At 42.1% G+C, this 12,629-nt stretch overlaps 1 protein-coding gene across 7 annotated transcripts in view; it reads left to right on the forward strand.

The window, feature by feature from the left end:
- Positions 1–277: 277 nt before the first annotated feature.
- The window catches only part of rgs12b (regulator of G protein signaling 12b), a 40,709-nt gene continuing 28,357 nt past the window's right edge, over positions 278–12,629 (forward strand). For 2 of the 7 annotated variants that reach the window (XM_026358884.1, XM_026358885.1), the window contains exons 1-5: positions 439–1,356; positions 1,579–2,883; positions 3,187–3,426; positions 5,128–6,114; positions 10,026–10,145. In XM_026358884.1, coding sequence (XP_026214669.1) covers positions 1,807–2,883; positions 3,187–3,426; positions 5,128–6,114; positions 10,026–10,145 — 2,424 coding nt within the window. In that variant the 5' untranslated portion in view covers positions 439–1,356; positions 1,579–1,806. Of the gene's footprint in view, positions 415–438; positions 1,357–1,381; positions 1,453–1,578; positions 2,884–3,186; positions 3,427–5,127; positions 6,115–10,025; positions 10,146–12,629 lie in introns of those variants that run through there. The other 5 variants (XM_026358879.1, XM_026358883.1, XM_026358878.1 and 2 more) reach the window with 5 other exon arrangements.

The following is a 12,629-nucleotide window of genomic DNA, read 5'->3' on the forward strand; positions in this document are numbered from 1 at the left end:
GACTGCCTGGTGTTGATGCTTTTCAACGTCAGCTAGTGCAGTTCAAGGTCGTTGACCCCAAACAGTAAATAGACTGATCCCTCAGTCAGGCAGCCTCGATCAGGTTTTCTCTCACTGCAACGTTAGTAGATAGTGAGACAGTCTCATCTATGTGGAGTTGTTGCTGTAACAGACATGAAGTCTTCAGTTTTGCTGTTAGATCTGATTCCGTGTCCCCCTGCACTCCTCCCTCCGCTGCCCACTCTAAACACACCTCCCTCTCCTCCTCCTCCTCCTCCTCCTCCTCGTAAGGCTACTTCGCCAGATGGTGCAGCCTTTTCTTTTGTTTACCCATCGTCTCTGAGTTTACCTAACTAACCTTAGCTACACAACTATGGACTCTGCCCGAGCAGCATCACCGTGGGACAACGACAAGTAAGTGATTTTCTTTCCGTTTCCCGCTGAGTGAACCAGCCAGACCAAACCTCTTAGTCGGAACATGTCAAGGACCTGCGTCCACCTTTTTGCTCAGCCATCCCTGCTTTACAACTCCACCGTATTCCAGCCAGCTGTTGTCTGTTCTGTCTGCTTCTGCGCTGCGTGTTGGTAAAAGACTGAACAATGCGCTTTGCTCCAAACAACACCCCCGACAATTAAGAAAAGAAAAGCTAACTTTGAAGGCCAAGACTGACTGATGCTAACTTTTGACACCTGTGGAATAAGCTACCGCCGATCCTTTTATTTGTGATTTCTCAATCTAACTTTTGTCAATTTATCCGCAAACCGTTCGCTGGCTGACTGACAGCCCTGAAAACCAATGACGGGCCATAAAAGTCTGTGTACACCGCCGCTGCCATAGTTACAGACCGACATTCCAAAGATCTGGAAATAGGGGGGCGGGACTACAGCTCAAGCATGGGTGGAAGCTCTTTTGACCAGCACGGCAAGAAAAAAGTTCTTTGTAACTTTCCCGAAGTGACAGAAACAAAAGCATGCATGTTAAAGTGTGAAGAAACAAACTTACGAGAGTTACTTTTTATACGACCGCTATCCAAACAGTGCTAACTTTGGTCGCACGAACAGCTAACTAAGCTAACGGGAACGCTTCAGCTAGTCACCGCTAACGTTGACATTTTCTTTAACGGTATCGTTTCAGTTTGTCAGTGGACGTCTTTAAGTGTTTGTGAGGAGAATAGGAGCTCAAGGCTTGAGCCACGTTAATGAAATACGATAGAAGAAGGTGAAAGTGAAAAACCATCCGTGGAGTTGAGGTATTAGCAGATGAAACGGTCTGAATTTACCTGCAGGTGCGAAAACGCCTGTTGTTTGTAAACAACTCTCTCATCGGTCAGAGGTGAACTAACTCCGCCTGCACAGGTGTGGCCGAGGCCCTACCTCTCTACATGCTTTGTCGACTATAAACACATACTGCAGCTTGAAAACAGTAGATTCCTAGTTTTACTTGAAACTTTGGTCAGTTGCATTGGCGTTTTGAGTATTTGCAATAATACGTTCATTCAGACAAGCATAATAAATGCTCATGTAGAGACAATACATGCAAATGAGCTCTTCTGATGTGCTTGTACTGTTGTCCTGCAGGTAACTTGCCTACGAAGTGGAAGAACGAGTGACACCAAGATGGGAGGGCTAACAAGGTTGTGCCAGAACTGAGGCCAAACTCGCACCACTCTGCTGCATTTAGAACTGCTTCTCATTTTTTCATAGCAGCTTGACAGCACAGCCATTCGAACAGAAGATAGACACTGATAGTCCCTGCTTGAGCAGATCCCACGTATCTATAATGACTAATTGAAACTTACTGAATCAATGGACAAGAGGAAGTACCCTGGCACAATGTTCAGGCAATGTTCGGATACATCATCCAAGAGACGTGGTGGTGGCCTCAACCTACCCCAGGCTGCCCCACCCACCTCCTCCATCCAGCAGGGTCGTATCCGTGCTGTGGAGGTGGCAAGAGGGAGAACGGGTTATGGCTTTACACTGTCAGGCCAAAGTCCTTGTGTCCTTAGCTGCATTCTGAAAGGGAGCCCTGCAGATTATGTAGGCTTGCGTTCAGGAGACTACATCCTCTCTGTCAATGACATCAATGTTTCCAAGGCGTCGCATGAAGATGTGGTCAAACTAATTGGACGCTGCTCTGGTGTTTTGAAATTAGTCATAGCAGAGGGAGAGCGTCCCAGGCGGCACCACCAGCGCACCGCTAGCAATCGTCACCATAACAGGGACACAATCCCAGCATCTTACCTGGACTCGTGCTCTAGTGATGATGAGTTGGATGGCTTCTGTGACAGCAGTGTAAACAACAACAATAACAGCAGATCAGGCTGTGGAGCTCGTGGTGGTTGGTACAAACCCAAAGTGGATTCTAAGCAGCTGGGGATCAACAGGGCAGAGAAGGTGGTGGCGGAGCTGCAGTCTGGTGGAATTTTTAACATGATCTTTGAGAACTCTAGCCACTCCTCCAGCAGCTCTGACAAGGACAGGCCTGGGGCTAATTCATCATCGTCAAAGCCACGTCCGCTATCTGATCCAGAGTTCCCTCCATATATGAACTACTCACGTTCCCAGAGCAACCCCAACTTACTCTCCGAGGAGGAGATGGCCCAAGTTCTGAATGATGATTCAGTCTTTCTTGACTCAGACTTCGCCCATCTCCACATTCACGACCATGAAGAACAAGACGTGGATGTAGGAGATGGGGGGGACTTGGGCCTAGAACCCGGGGAGGGTATCCTTAATGTGGGCATGATTGTTGGGTATCTGGGTTCTATTGAGCTGGCCTCCACAGGGACGAGCTTAGAGAATGACAGTCTGCAGGCCATCAGAGGCAGCATGAGGCGCCTCAGGGCAGAGCAGAAGATTCATTCACTGGTTCTTATGAAGGTGCGACTAAATGTCATATTTATCTAAACATCAATTGCCTAGTGAGCCTTTAAGTTTAATCTTGTGAGGCCTCAACTAAGATATTATCATACATACAAGGTGTCTTTACAAAGTCTTTTAGTAGTACTACTTCCATCTGCTAATAAACAAGGAATATATTAACAAGATAACTCTGTTTCAGCAATATTAATGATATGTCAATATTGAAACTCTTTTTTTTTGTGTGAAATAGTTAGTGATTGTGATTAACTCATTACTTCACCTGGTATCATGTTGTAACATGAATTAATTATATTCTACTAGGTCATGCATGACAGTGTGCGTCTGTGCAGTGACAGAGGTCAGGTCCTGGCTACGTATCCTGCAGAAAAACTAGCCTTCAGCGCATGTTGTCCTGATGACCGCCGATTCTTCGGACTGGTCACAATGCAGGCCACGGACGACCATGATGATCGTCCCTTCAGCAATGGACGAGATGAAGAGGGCGGTTTGAGGACTTCATGTCACGTGTTCATTGTGGATCCAGACCTCTGTCACCACCAGGTATGGAGAGAAAGCTCCAATTATCTCAACTTTGACAAATCTTGTTTGCACAAATATATATAGTGGCAAAATAGTATGTGAACCTTTTGGAATTTCATGATTTCCTGCATTTATTTGTCATAAATCGTTATCTCATGTTCATCCAAATCAAGAGGATTAACAAATATGATATGCCTAAAAAAATAACACAAACAAATCTGGATCTTTTATGTTTTATTGAGAACAACCATAAAAACCTCATAGTGCTAGCTTTCAAGGGATCTACAATCAAGTATTGTTGATTTACATAAAGCTGTAAATGGTTGCAAAGTGATGTCAAAGACTTCACCAGTCTACAGTTAGGCAAACAATCTACAAATGCACTACCAGGAAGTTGGCAGCTAGTCAATTGACCCTAAGACCACAACAAACACTCATCAATGAGGTAAAGAAACAATCCAGAGAGACAGAAAAAGATTTGAAGGCATAATTGGAACTAACTTCTGTGTTCAGAGTCCACAGTATGTAAAAATTTGAACAAGTAGGCTGTCTATGGCAGGATGCCGCAAAGGAAGCTGCTGCTTACTAAAAAGAACGTTGCTGAACGTCTGAAGTTTGCAAAGAGCACATATTTATAGCAGACTTGGCAAAACAACAGAATGGCTTCAGAAAAACTAAATATGCCTTTTGGAGTGACCAAATCAGAGGCAAGACCTCAACCCAATAGAGATGCTATGGAACGACTTGAAGAGACCCACACGAGACGTCTAAAGAATATGACAGAGCTTAAGCAGTTCTGCAGGAAGAATGGGCTAAAATGCCTCCAGAATGATGTGCAGGTCTGATCCACAGCTACAGGAAGTACCTGGTTGAGTTTATTGCTGCCAAGCAATTCTAAGGGTTTACTTACTTTTTCCACTATGAGATTTCTATAGTTGTTCTCAATAAAAACATGAAAGATCAGAATTTTGTAATTATTTTAGGCACATTATATTTGCTAAGACTCTTGACTTAGATGAAGATCAGATCATGTTTTATGACAATTGAACGCAGAAAATACATACTTTATGAACATCAACCAATCATATCAACCTTGTCCACATTGGTTTAAAATACTAACTAACAGATCTTGCAACGATCAGAAGTGAAAAACAAAGCACTGGAAGTGATTTTGTTACAGTGGAACCAAAAATACTGTAGTTGCTAAAGAAATAAATAAATCAAATTAATTGTGATTTTTTTTTTATTATCTCTTACTGAGAGTTAGTGTGAAACCACACTTCTCAAATGCATCAGTGTTTAATTTTGGATAAGGCTGCTAATACATTTTTTTTTGTCAACAAATCCCGTAAGGACTAAAGCAAATAATAAATTGCATCTATTTACTGTGATGTCTGGGAATGGGGCACCTGCGTTTCAGGAGGGGTCCACTAATCCAGGGGTGTCATTTTGATGCCTGACTACTCCAGCTCACATGTTGGAGTTTAACACACAAATACATACATACATACATACATACATACGTATTGAGGTTTGATAGTCAACCTGATTGAAAACCTAAAAACTAAAGTTAAAATCAGGCAGTTCTAATGTAGCTAATCAGCTGCAAACTATATTTTACTTAAATTAAGTTATGTTGCCACAATTTAAATACAGTATATTCCTGTGTTTTTATGTTGTATAGAAAGATTGACACTCGGATGGCGACTCTTGTTTCCTCAGGTCCATCTAGCAATTGCCAGGAGGTTTTGCTTTGAATGTACCCCAGACCCAGACACGGGAGGTTGCCTGGAATTTCCACCCAGTTCTCAGCCTCTCCTTCAGTTTGTCTCTGTCCTGTACCGGGACATGGGGGACAACATTGAGGGGGTCCGGGCCCGTGCCTTCCATGATCCTGACAATGATGCTCAACAGAATCACAGCACCAGCAGCAACAGTGACAGTGGGATTGGGAACTTTCTACCAGAAGAAAAGAGCAACAGGGTACTTTTAGTAGATCTCGGAGGTCCTCCCAATCACAATCACATCTCTGGGCCACGCCACTGGGACAGCCCCCCTTCCTCCCAGCAGGCTTGGAGCCCCACCCTAGGAGCTGCAGCCTCTCTTCCTCCTCCTCCTCCTCCTCCTCCTCCAGCGCTGAGAAATGGCCACTACCGTCATGATCCACACCTGGCTGACCTCCCTCACCCTCTCCCCTTAGCTCACCCTGATGTGTCTGGAAGGCACTCTCGAGGGGTCCACTCACACCACTACTCATCGGGAAAGAGGGGAGGGGCTGTGGGGGGAGGGGACAAGAGAGGGGCAGGAGCAGTAGGGGTGGAGCCACAGCGGTGGCTTCCAGTCCATGTGCTGAGAGACTGGCGTCAGCAGCACCACCACAGCCACCTGCAGGGCTTGAGCAGCGACCAGGAGTCCTACGCTGAATCCACTGACGGGTGGTCATCAGCCAACTGCAGCACCCTGCCCCCACCCATGAATAAGATCCCGGCTGACCGCTACCGGGCCCCGCTGGCGCCTGGAGACCACCTGCCACCACCTGGTGGGAGCCAACCTCCCCCACCACATCCTCACTCCCATACCCACCGACTGGCTATTCAGAAAGATGAGTGGGCTAAGAAGCTGTTTGGTGCTGGGGACAGGGAGAGAGCTGGAGTAGAGAGAAGTGACAGAGCAAAGAAACGAGGAAATCCCAAGGAGGGAGAGAGAAAGGTTTGTTTTTAAAAGTCATTAAAGTTTTTAAAGCATTTTAATTAACAGCACTCTTGATATGATGCTCAACTTTTATTCTGCTGACTTTTTAAATAGATTTTTATTCACAATCTTTGCCTGCTGTATCCCCAAACCTTTCATAATACGGATGTATTACGCTGTGTCGGTTTGTGAGTTGTTTGGTTTTTGGAAGAGTTGTGTTAAAACTGACCACGAGATGAGAATCTCGGTCAGCAGGTAGCATCCCCCATCACACCCCCCTGCTGTGGAAATTTACTGTGTCCAAGGCTACAGTTTATTAAAGCTATAAATTAATTTGTGTTCATCCTGCTTCTCTCCATCGTATTCTCACCCTCTGCCTATACCTTATTCAGTTTTGGAATTTCTCACTCAGATATAAAACTTTTCAGTTGTTGTTGTTGTTGTTCAGGTGCAATAAACTACATTCACCACAGCAAATTTCCCAGTAATATATTGAATAATGTGAGTAACCCATTTGGCTCTCTCCTCAGTACAAGTAGAATGATAAGTTATTTATTCCCACTGCTCCAGTATCAGATCATGTATTATGCACTAGCCAGACATCTGCCTTCACCTGAAAACCACCTGTTTCTAACTGTAATGAGACTCAGAGTAGATTTAGGGAGGTAATTGTAGAGTTTAATGATACTTGTTTAGTGTCATTGTCGATGCTTATTGAACAGATACAAAATGTGAAAGATCTGTCATCTGCATTAGCCACTCTGCACCCCTGATACACCATGCTGATACAAAATATTTCCAAGTATGTAGGAAACAGTTGCTGTTAAATCTAGCCTAGTTTACATACCTAAGAAAGGCACTTTTGTACCCAGATTGGACGTCCATGTTAAACTCTTGGTAGACAGGGTCCCAGGGACCCCAGGGGACAATAAGAGGAAGTGTTTACTAGACCAGGGGCAGGGTAGAGGCTGACGGTGACAGGAAGTTGGATGTTAAGTTTTTGAACAATAGGCTCCATTCACTAATATCTTCCTAGGTTTTTCTTAAATTTGTTAAGAAAAGGTTTGAGAACAAATTTCCGTCAGATTCATGACATGTTCTTAAACGGCAGATTTGCTTGTAACTTTGTTCTTATATTGGTGAATGCCATCATCCCTGCAACTTCAAAAAATTTTCTAGATGCTCCTATTTAGCATAGGTAAACAAACTACAGGGCTGGGCTCACACAGAGGTAAAAAACGAGAGGTTAAAATGAAAGAGCACAGCGCTCCAAACGGAAGAAAAACATCAGTTGTTCTTAAGTCGAAGCACTGCTGCAATATGAGTAGCATTAGTTATAGTAATAGTAAGTATAGTTGCTTATTATTATAAAACTATCAAACAATAACGTTAAGTGCTATTGTAGTTCATAATTACAAAATAAAAACAAAATTATGCCTTGTAAAATAATGTAAATAATTAATAGAAATATTAATGATAAAAACATTATTGGAATTAAAATCATATCATTGAACTGTGACTAGGAAAATGCACAAACATGGGAACACTGAAATGAGTGTGTGTAGACTCTTTCGCGTAACAAGCAAATCCCAGATAAGAAGACACTGATGAATGTCAGAATCTTCATGAAAACTGCAAAAGTGTGTTTTAGGAAGAAATTTCTTCTTAAAATACTTTGTGTGTGAGGTCCAATGTCACAGAGCTTTGGATGCTGTGACTGCTATAGGAAGCTATGATTAAGTGTAGTTAAGATCAAATGCTGCTTCTGCTCAGAAACAAAGTTTAGCTATGGTTCTGTACGTTTTCCTGATACTTGAGAATTATATAAACATTAATATTGACCTGTTTCCATAACATGCAGCATAATGCAGTTAGGCATTAGTTGCCTTTTTATATTTGCCACATGATGGCACTGTTTAACTAATCAAGGCCTTGTATGCCACCTGCACTCCTGTGCCTGTCCAGGGGAAACGTATTAACATTTTGATTTTAAAAAGCTATAGATTATCTATATATATATATTAGAAATGGTTTGGTACCTGAAGTGAACATGATTGTGATCAAGTCAGATGGTAGAAGGGAACAAAAATCTAGTTTTGGAGAACACCTTTATAGATATAGCATATACATAAAAAGTTGCTGAATCTTAATAAATGTGACACTGTCTTTATTATAATTCTTCATGGAGTTAAACAAGACATAACATAATCAACATGTAAATATGTTGATTATGCCTGTATTTCGGCATTTAGCTTTGATAATGATGGTGTGTTTTGCTTGTGTGTTTGGTTTTTATGACAGCTGTGTTGTCGTAAACAGGAAGGATGCCTCTTTTCCTTGACGTTGACTTTGTGTGTGTGCGTGTGTGTGTTTTCCATTTAAATTAAGTCTTTTAGATTTTCTTTGGTGCAGCCACACCCAAAACAGCCTGTTTACCGCTGAGTCAGATCAATCTTGGTTTCTCCTGAAGATGCTTTTGTTTGCTTCAAGCACCATTGCCATCATAAAAAAGACTTGTTTTCAATTGGCCAGCTAAAACAGGGGCCATGTGAGAATGTTTGTGTCTACATATTTAATTGAGTGCTCACATCTGTGTTATCTGACACATAGACACAGATGCAGGGTTGACTCTGTATCCAGGCAACACCACTGGTTATCTCTTGATGAAATGCAGAGAAGACCTGCTACTAATCAGCCAGTCAGATTCAACACATGCCACGTTTTGGCCTTTAGAGCCTGTCATCGTTGATTAATTACTCATTAGTTAACTGGAGTCTCTTGATGTACGCCCTCTGCTACAGTGTAAGGAAATTAGCGGAACGCTATTTGTGAGAGCAGTGAATGAATATTTCTATTAGACGGAAGAGCAACAGTTATTAAAAGGTAACCTAGCCTTCTAGAGAAGGGAGGCTTCTTCTCGTCTTTTAATTTACAGCAGTAAACTGTGTGGCTACGTCACCGTGAGATGGCTTTGGACAATAAATCCTGACAACCCAATAATTAATTTTCTCATGCTCATTTTAGGCAACAGTTTATGGCATTGTGCGACAGCTGGCCAGTTTTAACTGCATTCTTGTTGATGGTTTTCTACTCCTGCATTCCTTACAAAATTCAATATTCCTCATATGTTTACAGTATTAAATAGGTTTACACAGTGTTAATATTACTTGAATGATAATGTAGTCTTGTGTAAGAGCACAATCAACTACTTTCTAGTATTGTTTTAATGTCAGTCATGTTTGTTTGTCGTTGTGTGTGTCTCTCTGCTATGGGTGCGGTTTGTGGACTTGACTAGAGTACTGTCTGTTACTTCAGGCGAAATCACATGACTGTACATGCTTGTGTCTAACATGTGGAATTAGCATTTAAGTGGAGAAAAAGAAACCCGTCATAAACAGACCTTTGGACAACACTGCACAAATCTCTTAAAGTGAGCTGTCATGCAAAATTTACAACAGACACACACAAATACATGCACGCTCAGGCGGTCGTAGGTTGTAAGAAATAGTGAGATGCTGTTTATCACAAGTATACATGTTGTCTGTTCTTTTGAGTTTGAGACTCGTACCTGTGTTGTAATTATTAATTAATCAGTCCCGTCAGTCCATCAGTCTTTTTTTTTTTTTTTAAACACGGACAAACATTTTTGATTAAGATGCTTTTTTAGTTGTGATCATATTATTTACTGAAGTCTTTTTCCAGTGACTTGAAAAACCTTTCGTGCATCTATGTTGCTGTTACTTGTATTGATATACTGCCACCAAGTCATCTGTCATCCATCTATTTTACAGAATTATTTCCATCAAATAAGAATTGTTCTGCTCTGACAATTCTTTCTTCTGTGATTTTAGGCTAGTTGTCACAGCCATCTATACTGTTTGTACTGATAGCAGATAACCTGAATACATGTTTATCTTTTCTTGCCTCAGAGTGGTCGATTTCGTGGTCTGACCATGGGCTTCCCTCCTCTCCCCCAGCGCTCCTCAGCCAGACGCTCCTTTGGACGCTCCAAGCGTCTCAGTCTGGCCCGCTCGCTGGACGACCTGGAGGTATGTACACAAACAAGCTCACACAACCCACTATACACTATACAGTACATACATCTGCCTCAGTCTGACCACAGTGTTTTATTGTCACATTTAACCATGTGCACCATCCTTCTCTAATAATAGCAACTCAGGCACATCACACATGCCCACATGACACATCATCCCCTCTTCTCACATCACTGTGGCAACATACACACAGTCGTGGACAGAGCCATCTTATAGTAGCAGCCAAGAGACATTTGCTGTATTGCTCTGATAGCAGCCACCGACTTGACAGTAACTGACATTACTGTTTGATACTCTTTGTGCATTTAGGCATAGAAGGATCATATTTTCTGCGGACTAGGTGCAGTCAACTACATATTCGCAAGAATTATTCAGTTCCTCTACCCTCCTTTTAGCTGCAAGAAATGACCCAGTATCCAGTCATTTGAGAGCCATGAGTTTTGCTTAACAATATGCCTATTTAGTTCTACTTCATAACCTTTTATAATGAGAAAGTCTGCAGCAGCTGGTCTAATACTCAGGCAGGAAAGGTACAATGGACTGCTATCATGACTATCACTGTAAATGCCCTTGAGACGAGGTCTAAGATTGCACAACTTTATTATGATGGGATTTAAATATATAGTATGAATAAAATTCCATTTCCAGCATCTACATTTTGTCACCTATTCTCTATACACAACAATACTGGGTATGTAATTAAATAAACAAATAAGTGCTTGTGTGTGTGTGTGTGTGTGTGTGTGTGTGTGTGTGTGTGTGTGTGTGTGTGTGAAGGTTGGCAAGACCAAAGCAGAGTCTGCTGTCTGTGAGCATGATCCCTACTAGCAGCTTTGGTAAAAGATAGGGATCAGAGAAAAGCTAAATGTTTCCGCCATTTAGTGGCTAGTGGGGCACCCTGGGAGCAGATAAGCAGATCCCACACTGTTGCTTTAGTAGTGGGTTTTTTATATAAATTTTTGGAATTTTTCCTTTATTGGACCACAGAGCAGACAGCAACAGGAAGTATGGGAAAAGAGGGAGAGAGGCTGGTAATTACTTGTCACAAAAGTCCCTAGATGGATAGGGCCCCACTACTTTCAAGTAAATTTCCTCTTACTATATTCAATTCTACAAAGGGAATTATGCCATTCTGTTGCAATTGTTATTTGGCCTCATCTCAAATAGTGATTATTTTGTATTCGGAATTGTATTAGAAACGTGTTAAACTTCTATTTCACTTAATATCTATGCTGTACTACACTGATGCAATCAATTTATCACATTACGATTCATCAGGTCTTCATCAGGTCTTTCATACAGTTGCCTTCATTTTCTCTTAATTGTGACAGATAAAAACAAATGAGATTCATAATCAAGTGGTAATATTGCAAGCATCAGTGCATTTCTGCAGACATTGCTCACCATTGTGTCTTTTCGTTGCCATACCATCACATGGCAGGGTTTCTCTGTTATTTTCTCTCCTTTACTCCTCCGCCCTCCTGTCCCCTCTATTCTACCTTTTTCTTCCGGTCGTTAGGCCCTTTTCCTTTGCTGCACATGCGGTAATGTCTACAAACAGAGAGGCCTTTGTGTCGTGAGAGGGGGAAAAAGAGAAAGATTGGTTTGTGTGTGTGAGCACGTCTTTCAATGGTTGTGTGGACAAATTTAATTTCACTGACATTGTTGTGGATTTTTTGGCTTGTCCTCATGGGTTGAAAGACCTGTTTGAGCTTAAGAGTCAGTTTTAGGGTTGTGGTTAGAATTGGATTTAGATTAGGGTAAGGGCAAAGGGGTAGGGAATGTGTCATGTCTGTGAAAGTCCTCCCAACTATAGAAGGACAAACGTGTGTGTGTGTGTGTGTGTGTGTGTGTGTGTGTGTGTGTGTGTGTGTGTGTGTGTGTGTGTGTGTGTGTGTGTGTGTGGTAATGGTCTTTGGGAGGTAATGGGGTTTGAAGTTTTTGCCTGCACTTCTAATGAGCTCTGATGAGCAACAAGCTGACATTGCCCTTGTTAGTGAGGCTGCAGAAGCTTATGCTGTAACACACCAGATACATACACACACATACAAACAAATAGCAACTCCAAGTGACTAACACACAAACACATTATTGATTCACATAAGCATGGCTGTGGTATAATTACACACACACACACACACACACACACACATACATGCACACAGCTGTCAGTCATCTTGTTAGCTGTGTCATTTCAAGTGTCAAGTTTTCTTGTTAGCTGTGCCATTTGAGCTTCACCAGCATCTCTTAGACTTGCATGTCTCTGTACTGTATGCGTGTGTGTCTGCCATAGCTTGAGGCTGGCATCTTATCTTTTGATGGTTCTGATGTCTAGGGCTTAACTACTAAACACTCACACACACAACCAAACAAACAGGTTGTGTCTTATGACAGCAGTAAGAGGAAGAAGTCCGTCACACAACTGAATTTCAGTTGTCTGATGAACTTCTTTGCCATATCATTTTGTGCACGCAAAGG

The sequence above is a fragment of the Anabas testudineus genome, chromosome 1, assembly GCF_900324465.2.
Source record: "Anabas testudineus chromosome 1, fAnaTes1.2, whole genome shotgun sequence".
Classification (NCBI taxonomy): domain Eukaryota; kingdom Metazoa; phylum Chordata; class Actinopteri; order Anabantiformes; family Anabantidae; genus Anabas; species Anabas testudineus.